General features: G+C 31.9%; 2 protein-coding genes across 2 annotated transcripts; both read right to left on the bottom strand.

Moving 5' to 3' along the window:
- Window positions 1-1541: 1541 nt before the first annotated feature.
- LOC148237693 (T-box transcription factor mls-1-like) lies at window positions 1542-11896 on the bottom strand. The gene is made up of 5 exons (XM_088181363.1): window positions 11812-11896; window positions 8862-8961; window positions 5545-5821; window positions 3068-3190; window positions 1542-2172 (listed from the first exon to the last, which is right to left on the bottom strand). Exons 1-5 carry the CDS (start codon window positions 11894-11896, stop codon window positions 1663-1665), a joined length of 1095 nt encoding a protein of 364 aa, XP_088037489.1. The 3' UTR covers window positions 1542-1662.
- A 3779-nt stretch (window positions 11897-15675) lies between these two features.
- On the bottom strand, window positions 15676-19574 carry LOC148237692 (ankyrin repeat and MYND domain-containing protein 2). The gene is made up of 2 exons (XM_088205057.1): window positions 19302-19574; window positions 15676-17156 (listed from the first exon to the last, which is right to left on the bottom strand). Exons 1-2 carry the CDS (start codon window positions 19524-19526, stop codon window positions 16155-16157), a joined length of 1227 nt encoding a protein of 408 aa, XP_088061183.1. The 5' UTR covers window positions 19527-19574; the 3' UTR covers window positions 15676-16154.
- Between the last annotated feature and the right edge of the window lie 912 nt (window positions 19575-20486).

Raw genomic sequence — 20486 nt, 5'->3', positions numbered from 1 at the left:
ACATAACCCATCTTCTTTTAAGTGGTTAAATATCATTCCTATTACTATTACTGTCACAGTAATAACTATCCCGTGTAATATCAAATTCATAGCCACTTCTTTCAACATCCATTAATTTATTATCATTCATAATTATATGGATAATTTCTAAAAGTAAATCAATATACTTAAAAAGAATTAAAATTCAGATTATTAAATATGTTTGATATAATTTAGTAATTTACTAGCTCAAAATACATTGAATGTGTAGACTAATTTTATTAATTGAGTTGGCGCTGAATATTTCGATATACAGGTCGATAATTGTCAATCGCTCGGTTTAATAGTGCAAGCACTTACATAGCAGCATCTCGCTCTTTTTTCTAGCTTTCACTAAATTTTATATTTTTATTTCATAATAGACGCGTAATATAAAGTAATAATTATGTATAATTAAAACATATAATTCCGTTTTATCCCATACTTTGAAAATAAAGGTACATACCCTTTGAAGGTAAAATCAGTTAGAACAACTTAATTGACAAAGTACTGACCACGTACAGCTGTCAAAAATCGCGCTATGAAGTCCTAACACTACACGATTCGTCCATGTCCCATATGATTTTTTTTACAATAAACTTACACTCGTATATTAAAGATTATTGGGTTACTTGCGCAAGTAAAAAATCTATATTAACAAATTAAATATTTAAACACTTTTATTTAAATATTGTGTACAATTATTGATATTTTAAAACTTAGATTTTGTCAAGCAATTCGCTTAATTAAATTTACTCAAACAATAAATAGATAAAACGAAAATTGCTTACAGATTAAAAAATTTAAAAAAATGATCAATAAAAATATTATGGCGATGTTAAAAATAATTAATCAGCCGGCGATGAAACGTCTTAGACCCTAATTTTGTCGCTCCATTTTAAATTTCAAAGATTAGTATAAAAAAGTCAAGAGTTATGGAAATATTAAAAAAAAAAGCATATGTATGTATGTATGAAAACCATTTCACGAACTTTTTCAAGAGAAATCAAGATGTTTCTACAAAAATGGAATCGTCAAAATTATAAAACGTTGGGAAATAATTATATAGAAGAGCGGTGACTATATAATTGATTTATAAAAAACCGTTTTCATCAAAATAAAACTTATTGAATTTTATTTTCAAATTGGGCACCAAGTGACGCAATCACATAATATAATTTATTTAGAAAAAAAAATAATAAATAAATATAATATATGAATATGGGCATTACAAATGGGCGAGGCTAGTCTTACCGCAAAAACACACTTATAAGATAACTATGTTATTATTAAAAAAAAATAAGATTACATACTATTAAGTATATGCTTTAAATTGATAGGTTATAAAAAATAAAATGGATTTTAATGTCTGTATTTTTTTATTTCATTTAAAAAAATATTATTTATTACATTTTGAATAATATACATTATTATACTTTTAATGGTTATAATCTAAAATCTTTTACATAATATTATAACTATGATTTATATGTATACTAATTATACTTACATACAAATAGGTACACAATTCAGTAATTATTTACTAAAACGATCCTATTCAGTCTATTTTTTTGGTTGCAAGCATCAGTCTTAATAATATCCATTTAATGAATATTTCAAAGAAAATTTAAAACAAATTATCAATTATTTTCTTTCTAACAAGGCACGAATAGTAAATGAGCTTCCTTTTGGGCGAGTTACATCACGATTAAACATACGACCTTCAGGAAGATTCCATTTAGGAGTTACATGCCATTGAGGCGGAGGAAGCAAATGCAAAGACGGCGACTGAAGATAATTTGCGTAATTTCCATACATCAAATTCCTATTCCAGTCACCCATCATGGTATACCAATCTTCTGCGTTTATAGAAGTAAACGGATTTATTTGCGGGAAATTGATTTGCTCTGTTATTTGAACAGGACTATCGCAAATTTGAACTTCTAATGGAGGCGAAGATCTGCAGGATTCACTACTAGATCCTGAAGCCGATGAAATCGAGCAATCTAACGGTTGTAGTTGAGGCGATGGCATATTTTCGATCCTTTCTAGATTATTTTTTTGAGTTTTCAGGCTTCTCTTTCTGCCCTCGCCGTGTCTGAATCCTCTTGCGTATGGATTGTAATCGATCTTCAATTGGGCCACGTCATGATTCTGAAAAGGAAGTAAATAAATTAATGTTATATTATTTTTGAATTCGTTGCGGTTGGACAGGTACAAATAATATAGATAAGCAAGTGTGTTAAAAGGTTGCAAAACAACTGTAGGATTATTTAGGAATGCGTTTCATTTTTATCGGGTATAAAAAGAACAAGACAGTAGACAACATACATCAGCGATTCTTAATCGAAGATGATTTATTTCATTGATTATTTAGACAACATACATCATTCAATTTTTGTAAAAGTATTTACTCTTACAAAAATTAAATGACATAATTTTTTTAACGGATCCAATACTCCTTTAGGTTAATATAGAAAAACTTAATCTATAATTATCGATATAATTATAATTAAAAAATAATCAATAATTCTGATCTCATTGACACGATGGAAGTTTAAAATTACATATGGTTCATATGTAATTTTCGACTTGAAATTGGTATACTTAAAATTAAAATTGTAAAAAAAAGATTGAGTATCACCGCTCCATATCTCAGGAGGATTTCGGCACACATTTGAAGGATAGAAAAAAAGGGACATGTTTCCGTGTCATAAACTATGAAGAAAGAATACAAGAAGATCAGATTTCACGTCGCGACACCGTTTAGCGCCAGACGGACTAATTATCGCCGGTGCCTTTCACGCGCCCCATGGCCCTTTCCATTTTCCTTTTTTTTTCTCAACTTCCAAGTTCAAGGCGCCGTTGCCTGCCCACCCCGTGCCAATTTCCTATTTGCACCTCCAGACGTCTGAACGGCCACTTAACAATGCCGGCGTTTCTTATCTCTCACCTGACTTATCGCCCATCTGAATTCCTTCCGATTGTTGTCGAAATTCATTCATGTCACACATTTGTGGTCTTAAATACCTTTAGAAAAAATAATTACCTGGTATGCCGTTACTGCCACGAACTCGGTTTCGGCGAATACGAAGCGTTTTTCAGCTGGGTTGTTGCCTAATCTCTGCACTTTCAGCACCGGTTGGTATTTGTGCATGGATTTCAGTAGGATCTGCGTTAAAAAAATAAATGGAATGTTACTATCGAGCGAAGGTGTCAAAATTTTTGATAAAGCCACTCTTTTCCCAATCCTTTTAGGGGGCTCTTAAAATAAAAGCATATCCGAACACTATCAGTATCATATCGAAACTCTAACATTTTTGATATTGGCTTATCATTTGAACGTTATGGAAAATAAAAAAATATGTAGTGAACAATTCATTGCGATGATAATACAACAAATAATAATTGCTATGTCTAGAATGTCATATTTATAATACTTACTTTTGTATTATATAGAATTAATATTTAAGATTGAGTTTACAATACCATGAACCATAACAAAATTGATATGTTCAATGATAATTCTATAATAGTTTACAAATTGCTTTAAGCTTCAATATATTGTTTGTGTTTATCTACTTGCTGAAATTTAACAACAGCTTAAAGATATATTTACAGAAGTAGCACTACAAAGTTTTAAGGATTTATGTATTGGGTCAGTCTTAATAAATAGCTACTTTTTGAAATAAATGGTTAGTTATATTTTAACAGACAACAATATTGTGTTTTCTAGACATATTATGTAATGGCTTCGTAAAAATCAAATATAAATATTAACACAATAAGTTAATTTTAACCGTTTGTAAAAAGTAACAAACCAATTCTTTAAAATTATTCTGATCATATTAATAGCTTACCGCCAGGGTTTTTTGCTGAACTTTACTCGATGGCCGGAAGATTGTGATTTTAATTTAAAAACAATTTTTTCAATCACCACAAAATGGACGAAAGAGATGAAACCTTTTTGATTTTTTTTGAAAACGCGTTGTCCAACTCTCCTAGTGATTGTAAACATATTGATATGAGCGAAAGTGATTCTAATTCAAGTGTACGTGAACATAGGCCGCGTGTGATGAAGTTAGTGTGATAGTGATATTATCCCGGAAGTGGAGTGAATTTGATCCAATAATGGATAATCTAGATTTCGAAGGTATTCCAGGAGTACAAGTTTTTTTCAACAATAATGAAAGCATCGAAAAAATGATCATTGGTGATGATTTTCTCGTAAACAAATTTATATATGACTGTAATAAATATATGAAAGATATTGATCGCGCCAAACAATACAAACTAATATTTTTAAAAACAATGGAATAAACAAAAAAGGTTGTTTATTATTTATTTTAATGCGCATTGTTTAATTCGTTGCGTGTTTGTCAAAATTTGAATCGTAACAGCAAAATTAAATTCAAAGATTTTCTTTTGAGTAAGTCTAAGGATGGATGCATAATTCAGTGAAATCTATCGATTCTGAAGACATTTAACCAGTTTCTATCACATCTTGCCGTGCTGTCGATCCACCGGAATGGTTTTCGGATAAGTTGAAAAATCATCAGCCAATAAAAATAAAAACTGGGGAGAAATATGTGAGAAGAAAATGTCGTGTTTGTTCTGCAAGTGAAATAAGACTGCAAGCTAACATGTGCAGAAGTATCAAAATATATTTAAATAGATAAAAAAGTGTATATAATAAAAAAAATAAAAATAAGGATATAGTGTGGTTTATAAGTGTAATTGTGAAAATAAATGTGTCCGTGACAGTTGTACGCAGAAAATGGACGCCGAAAAATTTGGTGAGTGCAAATTATATTATATTATAAATAGATATTTTTTATAAATCATTTATACAAAAATTTATAGAAGCATTTAAACATACATATGATTAAATTACAAATAACTGGCTTGTAACTATTGTATAATTTTTATTTTTAAAATATGTATATTTGGTGATTCTAAACATAAATTTTTTACGCGATCCACAGTTTGATATTTACTAATTTTACCATTGTAAATATAAAAAACGATCATTATGAAACTGTATTTTAAATTTGACATTAAAACTTTAACTAATTAAAAAGTTATGATGGTTTAAAAAAAGTTTTTGTTCTAATATTCGCATTTTTAGGAATAATCATAGCCCAAGCTTGTTATGTAAGAGTCGCATAAACATTCCGATAGTTACATAATATTAACAAGAAGGTCAGAATGACACTTGAAATTGGAAAAAGATAGTTATGCAGACGCCAGCGCTAATTGTATCGTCGCCGTCGGCCATCGGGCGCCACTGTACTACGGCGCCCATCTTCTCTCTCTCGCCAGATTCTTGCATGATACACAATTTAGCACTATGCCATTTAGAACACTCACCAGACATGTGTCTAATTAGCCTTTCGGCTTTCCCAGACCACCGTGGCTTCCGACACGTTATGCATTCTCATGCTGACATGAGATCAAACTACCCCTAGAAAGCAATTACAGTCCCAATCACCCCTCGCTATGTTTATAAAAATATGTATAACTTACATGTCTTTGAAAATTGTAGCGATTGTTGGTCAGCTTTATATTGGTAAACTTGAAGGGGCGCGACCAAATGCTCGAAGTCGCCGGACTAAAGGGATGAGTTATTTCTGGAGTCACTAGTTCCGGTGTAGAATTGAACGCCGGAGCCGAAGTCGAACTCCAATGACCTTTAGTTCTTGACCATCTTCCGCCCCCTAGAGAATGCATCTCAACTGAAACCTCATATTGCTCGCCTCCTTCCAATCCTTCAAGGCGTATTGCCAATATGGGAAACATGCATCTGAAACAATTAAAATAATATTATACGACGTGCTAAGACACAATTAAAAAATTAGCACTTCTGAACGCGCAATCGCCTTATCTGTATTTGCTCATTTTTTTGTTAAATAAACCTTGCGTCTTAATTTTTTATGTGTGTTAGCCAGATTTTCAGATTTCATTGTGGAATTTATAAAAGGATTCGGCCACATGGGGAGGTCTAAAAATTTCGACCAGCTAATCAAACACACACAGGGGCGCACACCTGTCGAATATTACGGAAGGTTATGGCACCATAAACCCATTAGATGCCTCTCGAAGACTTTTATGATCTCTCCTAGAGGTCTGGAGGTATTTGTTGACACGACTGATATGACATCCGGTCATCAGAATTCGAGACTCGCTAATGTCGACGGCGACCTTTTGAAGCGAGTGGACAAGCTTTTTGGCGATAGATTGACAGGCGAGACGGTTTCGGTTGTTAAGATTTTAGGCACGTGTGTACATTTAAAATCAATGAAAAGTGACTAGGCGCCGAGAAGATTTTCTTGACTATCAAGTAATACAATAAAATAGTGCAATTAAAAAATGTATATATAAATTCAGTACATCAACGAAGAATGCCTTGATGTTTATTTTATATTCGATAAATAGATCCAATGGCTTCTTATTAAAAGGAAATGCAAACAATATACGTATTCTAGATGTATTATAGTTTGTGAGAAAAAGGTCAATCTATATCTATAAATATCCGAATAGCTCAAGACCGATGAAAATATTCCAATTTTTTAAAAGTCAATTTAGAGCTCTTATTGTTGCGTTTATTACTAAATAAAGGAACAGAGAAATACAACTAATTGCTTTACAGCCGTTTTTTAGTTGAATGTTGTAGCTGAAAACGAGTTTTTACAAAAGAATTGGCAACAGATCTGGGGTCCAGCCATCCCCCTGTTCGCACAGAAAGCATTTTTTTACCTTTTGTCTGAATAATTCAAATAAAAATAATAAATGAATTTGAATAAATTAAGGAAAAACATAAAAACCTTCATGAATTTTAAGAAATCTTTATTATCTGGAGGTACTGAAATTTTAATTTGAGAGCAAAAGTAAATCTACTTTTAATGTAATTTTGGGACATGCAAAAAATCTGATGATGTGTCGTAATAAATCTTACGTAAGTGTAGAATAAACATGTATGATAAAAATACAGTAAATAGTATATATACCTAAAACACTGTTTTTTTAATATGCCTCAGTTAGTTATGATTAAATATCAAATCTTTAATAGTTGATTGTGATGAGGCAAGTCAGTTTCTGAACAGTAAGCTAATACATACATTACGTTATGGTGTTGCAAATAAGAGTTAGATTTGATTTCAAAGATCGTGAAATTGTTGCACCGTATGATCATTCAAATAATGATAGATAAGTTGAAATAAATCTTTTAACCTATTCTGCACTGATTGTATTTTTTTTCTCGTGAAACACGCTGTTGAGATGAACAACAACAATTTGTTACATTAATTGTGATCAACACCAATCTTAGTGTTACACAAATTGTGCGTCTTATTCGACCATCCGGTAATTAAAGCATACATATTATAAGCTGTCTAAAGACTCGTAAACATTCTATTGTATAACTGATAAAGACTGCTGAAAGCCTTATTATATTTGTGAATGTTTACCGTGGCTACTTTTGTTATTATTTTTTATAAATTCTCATTCATGCAACTATCTCCCGTTTTAAGAAAATGTGTACGCGATGAAACTAATTAACTTTTTCATTCAGGTGCCTCGCCGTGAATGGAGTATTGTCTCAGCTCAAAAATTGCGATAGTAAGATCTTTGTCCAGACGCACAAGTGCGACTAGGAGCCGAATCTCAGATAAGGTTGTCGCGACGTTTTCGTCTTTATCACAAAAGCACTCGAAGTCCCGTGGGGATCTCCATTAGGGAAATAAAGAGGAATATGCTAAAACGATTAAGTTTGGAAGTGTAAAAACAAAGCCATGTGAAGTGTGTCGCCAGACCAGGGCGGCGTGAAGGAATCTGGCGACGAGGCTTTTTTTCTGTAAAGCGCCCGACCAAACAAACAATGGGCAGACCCTTGTGTGTAGTGCCATATTTTAGTGATTTTTTAGGTCAGCATTTGTCGGTTGTAAAGTGGTAATACAAACAAGACGCGTGGGGGTGGAGCAGACTGGCGCGAGGGTTTCTTCCTAGACTGGTAAATAATCATTGTCGGCAAGATGGCCGGCGCTTTATAATAAATAAATTACTATAATTGTTTAAGCTTCAATAACAACCAATGCCTCTCAACAAGCAGTAGCGACTCTATGAATGAGAATGAACTTTCAATAAATTTACTATAATACTAATAATACACTGACATTTAATATGTGGTTTCAAAATTGAGTTCACAGATAGTAAGTAAAGTATACCAATAGCAATAACAATTTTAGACAATAGTGAATTGTTTGTGTGACGATATACTATGATTAACCGCGAAACTAGAATATTTTAGATATCGCATTAATTGATAAAGAAAAGTAATTTATATGTAAATTTAAGTTGTGAATATACGTATTAGATTCAAGTTGCGCGCTGAACCATTCGTCGAACTCTTCAATAGTTATTTCCAATTAATAAATTAATGTATAAAGAATTAAGTTCCTCACATTTATTAATAGTTATTTACTATGTAGCAACTAGTTTAAGATATATTTTGGGTTGCATAACGCTTATGTGTTAGATAGGGATAAAAGGTTTCCACGATATTAATCCACAGGCAAAAAAATGTTCTTCATAAGTGGCATGTTTGAAAGATTTTCAAGTGCACCCAGTAGTAGCGCGTAATCTCTTGTATTGTTGACAAAAATGACTTTTTAGTAATGTTTATTTAGCCGAAGGCGCCAGCGACCCACTCGAGCCAAAATGACAAATAACCGGCTTAGCTTTTTTTCTTAGTCTTTCCATATGAAAAAAGTGTATATTAAACTTGTGGGGAAAGTCGCACATTGTTTTCTTGGAAACGATATAATAATATAATTTTTCGAACTTACCGTCCGCCTTTGGTGATTATCATTTCGGTGCCCAACTGATGAAACTCTTTCCAAAGATCGGAATTGACCAATTTAGCTTCACAGTTGAACAAAGGCAAAACTATGCAAATAAAAATAAAAACAAATTAATAATGTATAAACCGTTAAGTATGGTGGTTATCAGTGTAGAAAAGTTAGTAGTTCCGTATTGAGGTAGTAGTATACGTGGATCAAAATGTCAGGAATATTAGAGACATTAGATATTAAATAAAATATTCAATGATGTTGATACATATGCAAAATTTTTGTCAAAATATTACTAGCTTTTCTATGTGGGATAAGTATATAATTTTTGGCAAGAATGTATTAAAATAATTTTATAACATATTTCGATATTTGGCTCTATAAGTTTTTGCATGTTTTATTATTATGGAAATTAACTCGAGAAGAATAAAAAATGTTCTGTTACATGAAATCGTTGTTCTATTTTGTCGTTCCACGACAAAATATTCACGGGCAAAACGCTTACCGACATAACGTACACGACAGAACGTTCACGCAACATATTATTCAAAAATTCGAAATTGTTTCCTTACGAAAAAAAAAACGTTTAAAAATTGCGTGATAACGAATAATTACGCGTCCTTTCAAAGATGAATAAACACATATAATTTATAATCTAGTCTAATCTTCGATTTCTTTATATAAATTATGAAATATAATGTTTTTTTTTACTGTGGATTTATAGTGTGCACGATTTAATTTTTTTCCTTCTTCTTCTTTTAGGTACTTTAACTAATAAGTAATTGTAAATCCTTTTTTAATTTTATGAGGTACCCAAAATAATAAGTACGAAAAAAATTAAATTGCGCACACTAAGGATTCGCAGTAGAAGAAGAACACGTTTTTCATTAAGTTTCCTTATCAATATCAAAATAACGAAAATTCTTATAATAAATTTTGTACTGTAAATAATTTTTGATTAGACTAGTTTATCTTTATTCATATGTAGAAGGATGTGTAATTCTTTTTCGCCACACATTTCATTGAATTCTTCAACGCTTTATTCGTAAAAAAATCGTTTTTGAACATTTGAACATTCTGTCGCATGAAACACATGTCATGTACATTATGTCGGTGAGCGTTTTGTTCGTAAACGTTTTGTCGTGTCACATATTTATTTACGCACAATATTAATTTGCCTAAATAATTGAATAAAATACATTCAGTGTTCTTAATAACATATCCACCTGTTTTTCTAACATTTCAATTTTCATTTCCAGCATAAAAATACCAACATTTCGTTAACTTATTAAGAATTAAATGGAAGAATTAATATAATATCGATTAAAAAACACACTTTATAATCTCATTTAGTAGGTAAAATACAAATGTTTTTAGAATAAATGGTAGCATCAGTTATACTAAGAAAAATCTCCAAAACAGTCTCATTCCTTAAAACCTAGTAATTTGTAGATATATTTTGATGCTATTAATTTAACCATATTAACGTGAAAATAAAATGCGAGAATTCCTATTATTTAAGTAATCTAAAAAAATCAAATTTTAATATTTCAGCAAAAAATTATATGCCTTTTATTTACAAAGAATAAATATTATGAACCTATTGTTTATACTCAATATATAGAATTTTCTTTATAATACCTTTTTCGATAAATACGTGTATTGAAATTATTATTAAAATGAACAACAAAAAATATATTTGATCATCCTCATATTTATAAAAATCTCCCGATTTTATGAATTAAATATGATTTTAATATTTCATCCAAAAAACGTTATTATTTTATTTTACTATAATAGTTTCTAAAAGCAAAAACTTGTTTCATCAATAAGTAATTATCATGAACGTTATTAATATGATATAAATGATATTCAATTATATATGCGATGAACAGATTTTTATTTGTATTGAAATGATCATTGTATTAATCAATAAGCATATAATAAAAATCTTAACATAAATAAATATTAAATGATATTATATTCTGTTAATATTAGCATTGTTTTAAAAGCTTTATGATTCAATCAATAAAAACTATTACTTACAATTAGTTTTAAAAATTCTTTACTGTTAAGTGTTTCGGAAGTCTCAAAGAGAGAAGATTTATTATTTACTCGTTTTTGTGTAAAAGAAACGCTGGGTTTTTTCGACTTTCATTGTCCCACTTCCTTTTTGTCTTTGGCTAGGGTCGAAACGTGTTATTTAAAAACATGCCATAAATTTTAATTGTTCTTTTGACAACAAACTTTTCTACAGAATTGGCATCGGCGTTTCAGGTCATTTTAGACAGAAAACAATGAGCCCTTGAACATGTGTCCAAAAACCCCTCATTATTCGAGGAAGTAGTAATAAAATTTTACCCACACGTGCGAAGCAAATAGCAGTACAATAGAAAAGAAAATATGTAACTTGGGACTTTTGCCGAAAATAAAACGTTAATATTTTAATCAATTCTTAAGTTTTAAATAAATTCACTCTCAAAAAGAGGCGCTACCACAATTTTCTCCAATTAAAAATCATCATAATAAACATAAAGTTTGATATATTTCAGACTTACATAATAAAGGAGATCGTACAATTTCTACAATAAAAATAAAAATATTTTTTTTGTTACTCCAAACATTTGGTTATATCACAGATTATAATATAACAAACTGAATTTGCATTAATTACGATCACTGCATATGTTATGAATCGCGATAAAGCGTTATGTTTTGAACTAACTATGTTAATAATAATAAGAAAGCATGCATTAAGTAATTATATAGGTAGATATAAATAATTATTAATTAACAGTTTGATACATAATTGTATGACTAATCACTTTAACTCTCAAATATCAATCATTCAGTCATTATATAGATTATTTTATAATTTATACATTTATTTTAAATTTCAATAAAGGGTTTGTGGATAAATAATTAATCACTTAAAATATATAAATACCTTCAGTTTTTGTATGTGTATTGTAATACATGTTGAATTGATGTGATGCTTGTGGAAATGATTCCCTCAGATCGTATAAGCTCATTGTAGAATTTTAGAAAAATTAGTAAATATTCGCAGTAAGCGTAGCCAAAAATCACACCAATCGCCGAAAGTGGTAACAGCCGACTGAAACTTATGGGGGTTGAAGAAAATAGGCAAAACACAGAATCAAGTAGGAGGGGCTTTACCTGGACTCGCCTTCAGTTGCCTTCATTGGTCTCAAACTTACGAATCCCACCTACGAAAAATGTAAACAAAAGACAAAAAATCTTGATAATTTTGAGCGTTCCTTATCTACATTCGTTAATTGTTATCTTGGATAATGTGTAGAGTGGGCAAATATCTCTAATTAGTTAGACTCTAAACTTCTAAAGTAATGTAACAATTTTTTTTTGTATAAAATGGAACAAATTGTTTCATAATCTAAAAATAATGTTGTATTAATTTGATTTAATATGTAAGCATATTCACTATATATTAGATTTGATATTTATTTGGGTTTCTTACTTATTCATATTTATTCACTAATGAAAACAGTCTAGGGAGTCGTAAGCAATAATCAACGATTTTAAAATAAATTTTGAAGATACGTGTTTATCTGTGACATATTTAAAAAAAATCAAAGACTCTACAACACCATTCTTCGATTTATGGTGAAATAACTTTTAATATACGAAACTTCATCAAATAGTTCGTCGTCATTGTACAAAAATATATGTTTAATACTTTTGGAACAAAGGGTCCCTAATTTATAAAATTATGCTAATTGTCGAATTCAAGGAGGCAGTGGCGTAGCTAGGGTATGTGCCGCCCAGAACGATCCTTAAAATGGCATCATACATTTTTACAGGGTCATAAAATCAGCATTTCTTAAAATAATAAATTGGTTATTATTAAACTTTTGTTATTCATGAATTTATATATGTTTTAGTGCATTCAGGGTTAATAACCACACTAGACGATCCCATTGCGAATATGCCGCCCCTAAGCAAGTGCCGCCCGGGTCAGCCCCCCCCCCCCATAGCTACGCCACTGCAAGGAGAACGTCTTTATTTCGTCTTCCGGTGCTGTATCTAGAATAGTTTAAACCCGGAGGAGAAAATTCTATTTGCCCCCTCCCCTAATTTTTTTTCACAATTTTCGAATACGTTCATTATGTGAATTTTCGATATGTTATTGGCATAAATTTTCATGACATGCAAACTGATCAATCACATAATCAATATCAATGTTTAATTTTTAATACTGAGAAGAGTTTAATTACTAAGACGATCTTATCCCATTGAAGCTCGCAAATATGTCAAAATAAGCATTAACTTTTTTAATAATTCCACTATTGACATTTTACATACTGATCAGTTGACTTTCATTATCAGATATGTAGCACCTGAAAACGATTTACCAAATGAGAGATTTTTAAACTTTTGTTAAAGTAAGAGATCACTCAGGGGAAATCATGGCTGATATAGTGCTTAACTATCTCACTACTGAGCTTGACATTGACTTCATTTAATAAAATACTATAATTCTTAATGAAATCAAATTAGTAAAAAAAAACAACCATTGAGTGGCCATCTTTTGCCCTCCCCCCCCCCCACCCTTGAAAAAGCTGAAATAACGTTCCTGAATCTAAACAAAAATCTATCCCGAAAATATTTTTTTAAATAAGTCATTTCAATGAAATAATATCGGAATACATTTTCACCATTATTTTATTTAGCATGAAGTTATATTTTCACTAGTGAGCTGAAATACGTTTTCATCAGTAGACATATATATACTTAATTGATAGGATCCAGTGAAATTATATGCTGCTCTAAAATATCTATGAAACTCAATTTGTCAGTTGCGAAACGTTCATTTGCTGTTCAAACCAAACGCAACCTACACGAATTAACCGAACCCAACTTGACCTAATTAAAGTTCTAAAACTAATTAGAGCTTTGATTTTTTTAGGATAAGTCAAAATAACCCAACTTATCTCTCAAGGGGAAGAAAAATGGAATATTGCTTTGTAGTTTGATTGCACTTTAATACAACACTATGTTTTAAGAGTATGACAGCTATCCTTACCTACAGACTTCTGATATGAGAGTATCGGGCAAAGTATATTCAAACCGAATTTTGGTCAATAGAAAAGCGCAAAAACAAATATCACGTCTCAGAAGTCAAAAATCCACGTCAAAAGCAATAAAATTGTGTCGTCGTCGTTGCAGTGGGTACGCTCGGTACCACTGCGACGGCACGATTTTGTTGCATTTGACGTGGATTTTTGAATTCTAAAAAGGGATAATTGTTTCTTGCGACCTCCTATTGGGCAAAATTCGGTTTAGATGTGTTTCATACAAATCTCACTTATTGTAAGTCGTAATATTGTTATAAAAAGTCTTAATATGGACCCAAGATAATCGAACGTGCTGGGACGACGACGGCACGATTTAATTGCTTTTGACGTGGATTCTTTTATTTTGGCCAGAAAAATAGATACCATTTAATGAAATACCATAAATTCCTAACTAAAGCAAAATATTAAAAAAATGACCATTGACTGACCAAATCCCCCCCCCCCCTCTGGAAAAAGCTAAAGTGTCGTCCCTGACGTGCAAAAGCTATTTTGGAAAGTTACAGTGCTATTACTGATGCCCTTCATCAGATGCTAACGTGAAAGATGGCGCTAGGCTTAAAACTAACAATCTTTTGCAAAAAATGAAGGAATTATAATTTGTTTAAATGCTGTTTGGCGATGGGTGGCAATTATGGCATAGAACATGAATAAAAAATGCAGATGTGAGGGGTCCATTTATAAATATATTTATTTAGCTTTTATTATGGCCAAAACTTGGCGGCACTCTGGTAACACTGGCGCGGCAGACAGTCTCTTGGCGAATATTGGCGGGGCCTCGTGCTCCGTCCATTCATTATTATATAAACATGTAACCGTTCCTATATTTCAATAATAATACTGCAACAGTTCAATCTGTGTCTAATTGCCACCCGTCGGCAAAATATATTTTGTAATCAATAAATTAATTGTGTAGTTTGCTCTCGAACATGCCACAAATGGGATTCATTTGGTGGTTTGAAATGGCAACTCTAATTTCTATCTGTCAAAACATTGTAACAACGCCGTACCAACACAGTAAATTAAATAAAATAAGCAATCTTTTAATGCTGTTTGTCAAATATTTTAAGATTAACAGCAGAATTAGCAACTAAGATGTAAATCTTACTTTCAGATTAACATTCTCATTCAACTTGTGTCAAAATAATCACTTAAATGATCTGGCAATTATAGATGCACAAACCAGAGCTTTTAAACTCGTTACAAATTTATTATTAGTATAGTTTTAGCTAATGTTTTTTAAATTATTTTTTTATAGGGTACTCACCTAAATATGATTGACGATTAATATTACATTCCTGCGACAGCGTTAATGTTTTTTAATTAATATTTTTTAAATCTAAAATTATTTTCCAAGTCATATTACCATAATAAACTGTTTATAGAGCCATTAAAATTGATTCTTAAATGAATGATATAAAAAAGCAATACTAAATGTTTAAGTCGTCAAATGTATAATTGGGTATGTGAACTACTGCCAGCATCAGATTAGTTAAAGCTAGTTAAAATAAAAGTACAAATTGAGGTTAAACATTCTAGATGTTAAAGCTAAAAGTCATAAAATGTGTATAAGTTTTGATTTCGAGTTTTTTCTAAACTTTTTTTTCATGTAAATCGAAATAGATTCTAAAGCAACCACAAAGTGCAAAGTTTATATGTATTTATCATCTTACAAAAGAATAAAATACATAAAAAAATTGTTTTATTTTTTTATTGACACAATAATTATACATTCAAATTTGAAACATTCAACCTAAATCAAATTTAGATCTTCTTTTAAAGTTATTGATACATACGAGCAAACTTTACAACACGTGAACTCACAACACAAACGTGACATAGACCCAAAAACCACATCAAATTAGTTCTAAAAGATTTTATATAATTTACGTTAAACAATGACCAAAGTAATGCATTTCTACAACTTAAGAGTAATGGATCTAATGTCTCAAATAAATGCACATATGAGGTAAACGAATATTTAGAACCTATTGAGTAAAATACGTTATACATATTTATTTCGTCACTTATAGTCGATGCAAACAATATGTAATATTCAGCTTTCTACTAAAAATATACAGATTATTATTTTATAAACAATATTGATACAGATTTTTAGAATAATTAAAGTATTTTTCTTGATCGATCGAACGTGACGTTCTAAAGTAGCTTTTCACGTTTATCCTATGACCAAATCTTGAACCTGCATCAATTCCGATGGATCGACATTGTTCTGAATCGGCTGAACAGGAGGAGCCGGATTAGGATTGGCCGCTAAGCGTGCACAAGCCTTTTTATGTACAAACCAATGGAGTCTTTGACATTCTCTATCACAATATTGAACAAATTTGCATTTAGAACACTTCTTGGCTGGTTTTTCTTCACCACACGTGTTGCAATATGGCACCGAGTTGACAAATCCGCGCTGTCCGTTTATGGCCGCATCGATTACGGCCAACGTGCCCGGAGAATCGTCTCTGGCCATCGTAGTAACCGCTTGTCTGAAGATCATGCTTTGCCGGAAGGGAAACTTTCGGATACCTTCGTTTAAGAAATTATCTTGAAACTCTAATGTAACGCCATCTTTACCCGGTTTGAGCAGTTTCTTAGCGAATAGGTCGAGAAAATCTGATTTTTTCTCTTCGGTGCCCTCTTCTTTCTTCTGTTCCTTAGATGCTAAATGTCTTCGCTTTATATCATGTATTTCGCTTACTAAATAATAGAGATAGTGTAATTTGAAAGATATTACTTCATCTTTATCGCCACCCTTAGTCATTTCTTTCTCGGACATGGCCGCTAAGACGTTTTTCATAGCTAATAAGCGAACGTTTAGCAATGGAGATCTTTGAATGTTAAGAGCGATCCTGATTGGATTTAAGTTAACTTCCATTATGAACTTATGAAACGATTCGGCGAGTATCGGCGGCAGAAATGGAATTGATAACATATCAGTGTAACAATCTACGCTGCTCTTCGGGATGAAGTTATTTATTTTTGCAACTACGTTGTAATTTCCTACGAATCCAGCCATTTGAGCTGCAGTTCTTCCAACGGAATTTTTAGCGTCGGCTTTGACGCCAGCCAATAAAAGCATTTGGCAGATTTCTGCATTGCCAGAGAGAGCTCCGAAATGCAGTGATGTGTAATTGTACTCATGCTTACTGTAGTTGACATCGGAACCCTGAAATTGAAAGAAATTTAATAATATGTATATTTTTAAACAAACTTATAAATTGTTACAAAAAATTTAAGAGTAAGATTGTGAAAACAAACCCATAGAAATAAATGGGCCGGTTGATATTGCTTGAGGATAAGTTTTGTCTATGTCAGGGCTGCCTAACCAGTCGATCGCGGTCTGAATTTAAGTTGATCTTTGCTCCCAGGGAAGTCATTTAGAGATAGGGAGGTGGGGGCATTTGTAACCTCTTGAATTTGGCCAGAAAAATGCACGTCATTTAATGAAATACTATAAATCTAAATTAAATCAAAATATTAAGAAAAATAACCACTGACTGGCGAACTTTTGCCCCCTTTTTTAGATAAGTAGATCGCCACTATTAAAAATTTGGGCACCTCTGGTCTATATTCATATCTTGTAGAAAACATAAGGCAATTTTAAAGGAGATGAGCCCAAATAACCCATTTATGAGCTTAATATGAAGGGAGGGTGATATTTGGCGGTCCAACAACTTTTCAATTTACTATGACTTACATAATGTTCGGTTCATCATTATAAACTCAGTAAGATATTCCATTTGGAAGCATCTGTTGATGATCTGTTTAATTGTATAAATATGTATATGCAGTTAACTAAGAAAACATGTGGCAGACTAAGAATTGTCAGTAGTGAGTCTAAAAGGATGACATCTGGAAGTAACACATCAAAGCTGAAATCAAATTGCCGAAGCTACGAATAAAACAAAGACAGAGCTACACTTCGATGCTCATGTTAGGCAAAATGAGAGCATTGTATGTTTGTGGTATCTAGTTTGAAATTAGCTGTGCATTGTCGTTAGGTTTCGATTCATTTCTCAGCACAAGTCTGATTTCTGCTTAACAGAATCAGCAGCGATAACTTTGACGCTGATTGAGACAGATCAATATGCAATAGAAGCTAAAGATCTGTTTCTCTACTATTATTTTAAATTTTGTACCAAAATTACAGATCTCCTTTTACAATTAAAAATGTCGAAACTTTTTGGCTCAAATATTCGACAGTTATTTAAACTGATTAATATAACTTTAAAAAAATTAACTCGTTTCCTTCAAAATTTGCCATGTTTTCATAATAGTCGAATAAATCATAGTGGTGTAGCAGGTCTTCGAGTTAGTAGTCTGTAGTAGTGTAGAATATGTAACGATGTACTGGCGGCACTCATAGTAAATAATGAGTCTGAGTTTATACAAATCCATTTATGTTTGAAGCGAACAGCTTTGACAATTGGTAAATGGGCTTATTTTGTTGTTTGTATGGAATGGGTTTATTAGATTTTATGGTCTATATCTATTATCTGCTGGACTTCACGATCATAGCATGTTTATGAACGAGAACAATGCTTTTTGTCTCTAGTGTGAGTATAGTAGAGAAAATCTTAAAACCATGCATTTGAATGTGAATTATATCGTTCGGACGAGTTTCTCTGACAAGCGACATAGAAATCTTCATCACAATAATTAATGTTAGTTTGAATGTAATCTGTGTCGCTTTTGGAACTTTCTATGACACTCCATTGTTTACGTTTGAATAGTCTGACAATCTCTACTCCTGGGTGATCTTATTAAATGATGGTTTCACTTGAGTGATTTATAGTGTTTTTCGTTGGAATAACAAAGCGATATGATATTAGCGGTCTGATCTAATTCGTAACAATGACAACACTTGTACAAAAATAATATATTTTAGTATATGATATAATTGTCGAAAAATTGACCAACCTCTAGAGAGAAATGAGAATGAAATTTTTTTGAAGTGAACGTTTTGTTGCATGATAATGTGAAAAGTGATAATACTTTTATATGAGCACCGAGTTTCCGATTAAAACCAAATGTTAAGATAATTAATAGTTGAAAAGAAAGCAAACTGAATACGAAATATAGAAGAATACAAAAGAAATAGAACAAAAGGATTGCATCAAAAAAATACCTGTTGGCAACCCTGTGCTTAGTGTAACATTATTGAATTTAAAAATGATCATAAGTGTTTACGAGTGTGATAAATATGAACATTGCTTTAATCATTACACCCGAAATGTTACACAATTGATTTAAAATAAATTAAGTGCTTTATTAAATTGTGCGAGTATACAAAGGCGAATAGATGTCGCACCTGATCGAGCAGCAAACGGACGTGATCGGGCAGGCCGCGATAGGCAGCGTGCTGCAAAGGCGTCATGCCATGTTCGTCGGTGAGCCGCGCCAAATTGCGTTTATCGCGACCGGCTTGCACGAGCGCATCTTTGAGTTCAGAGTAGGTGCCCCTAGCCGCCGCAGCAACCACGGGATCCTCGGGCTGGACTTCTGTCAAAACTGGGGTTTCAACCGTCGTCGCCATCTTAACCTATCAGTCGCTGGTACTCTACGTTCGATGACGGATAGTGTTACCACTCGAAAAATATTCAATATGATAATTCATCGCAAAGGGGAAATTTAGTGATTACAATTAAATTAGAAAAACTAAAATAGTTTTTAATTATAGGATCAAAAACTAATTTACCCAGATATGTGCAAAAAAATAATATATTTTTATTTATACACTGACAACGTGTACATACAGTTTTTTTACTTAATAATAATTCTGCAAGCGACAAACAATTTTATTTATGTCAATAATTAATGTCGTTTAGTCCCATCTAAACAATATATTGTGCGTCATATCATCTCATAGCTAGTCAGGACAAGCTCTATCATATTTAGCTCTCTCTCTCCCCCCCCCCCCATAAATGTTATCTACCCTTAACATGCAAAACATGAGTTGAAAAAAAAATGAAATACTTTTGACGATGGAAGATGACGGGTGACAATTAGGCACTGATTGTGCTGTTGAAGTAGTATTTTATTGAAAAGTGTTAATAGTTACATTATTAATATGAGTATGTGGATGATGCGCGGGACCCGCACTGGCCGTGCGAGCCCGCCGAGTCGCCAAGAGAAAATGTGCCCGTCATCGCAGTGCTACCGGAGTGCCGCCAAGTTTTGACCATAATAAAACCTAAATATAAATCTACGTATACTTGATTATTTGAATGCATTTTACCAATTATAGTGGTTTTTATCGTATAACAATTATTCAATAAATTTATTAGGCCAAATAGCTGAACATATTGTATTTTCCAGATCAGTCTAGAGAAAAGAAGTGAAAAAGTGGGGAAAAAATCGCATATAAGAATCAATTTTGGGCATCGTGTTTCGTACATTTCAGGATATCATTATTACTTATTATTTAATGTTTTCGTCCTTTGTTAATATTATCACGTTAGCAATAATTATATATTTCATTATAACTTTTGTAAAT

The sequence above is a fragment of the Plectrocnemia conspersa genome, unplaced genomic scaffold (assembly GCF_051122295.1).
Source record: "Plectrocnemia conspersa isolate PC_06_02 unplaced genomic scaffold, ASM5112229v1 ptg000002l, whole genome shotgun sequence".
Classification (NCBI taxonomy): Eukaryota; Metazoa; Arthropoda; class Insecta; order Trichoptera; family Polycentropodidae; genus Plectrocnemia; species Plectrocnemia conspersa.
Note: the sequence above shows the minus strand (reverse complement) of the source record. Positions and strands in the feature narration are given on the sequence as shown.

Coding starts and splice junctions, on each gene's coding strand:
- LOC148237693 (XM_088181363.1), bottom strand. CDS start 11,896: ATGAGCTTATACGATCTGAGGGAATCATTTCCACAAGCATCACATCAA. Junction 3,191..5,544: donor GCTACAATTTTCAAAGACAT/GTAAGTTATACA, acceptor TTTTTAACGCAG/ATCCTACTGAAATCCATGCA. Junction 2,173..3,067: donor TGGCAGTAACGGCATACCAG/GTAATTATTTTT, acceptor CTTCCTTTTCAG/AATCATGACGTGGCCCAATT.
- LOC148237692 (XM_088205057.1), bottom strand. CDS start 19,526: ATGGCGACGACGGTTGAAACCCCAGTTTTGACAGAAGTCCAGCCCGAG. Junction 17,157..19,301: donor TCCGTTTGCTGCTCGATCAG/GTGCGACATCTA, acceptor TTTCAATTTCAG/GGTTCCGATGTCAACTACAG.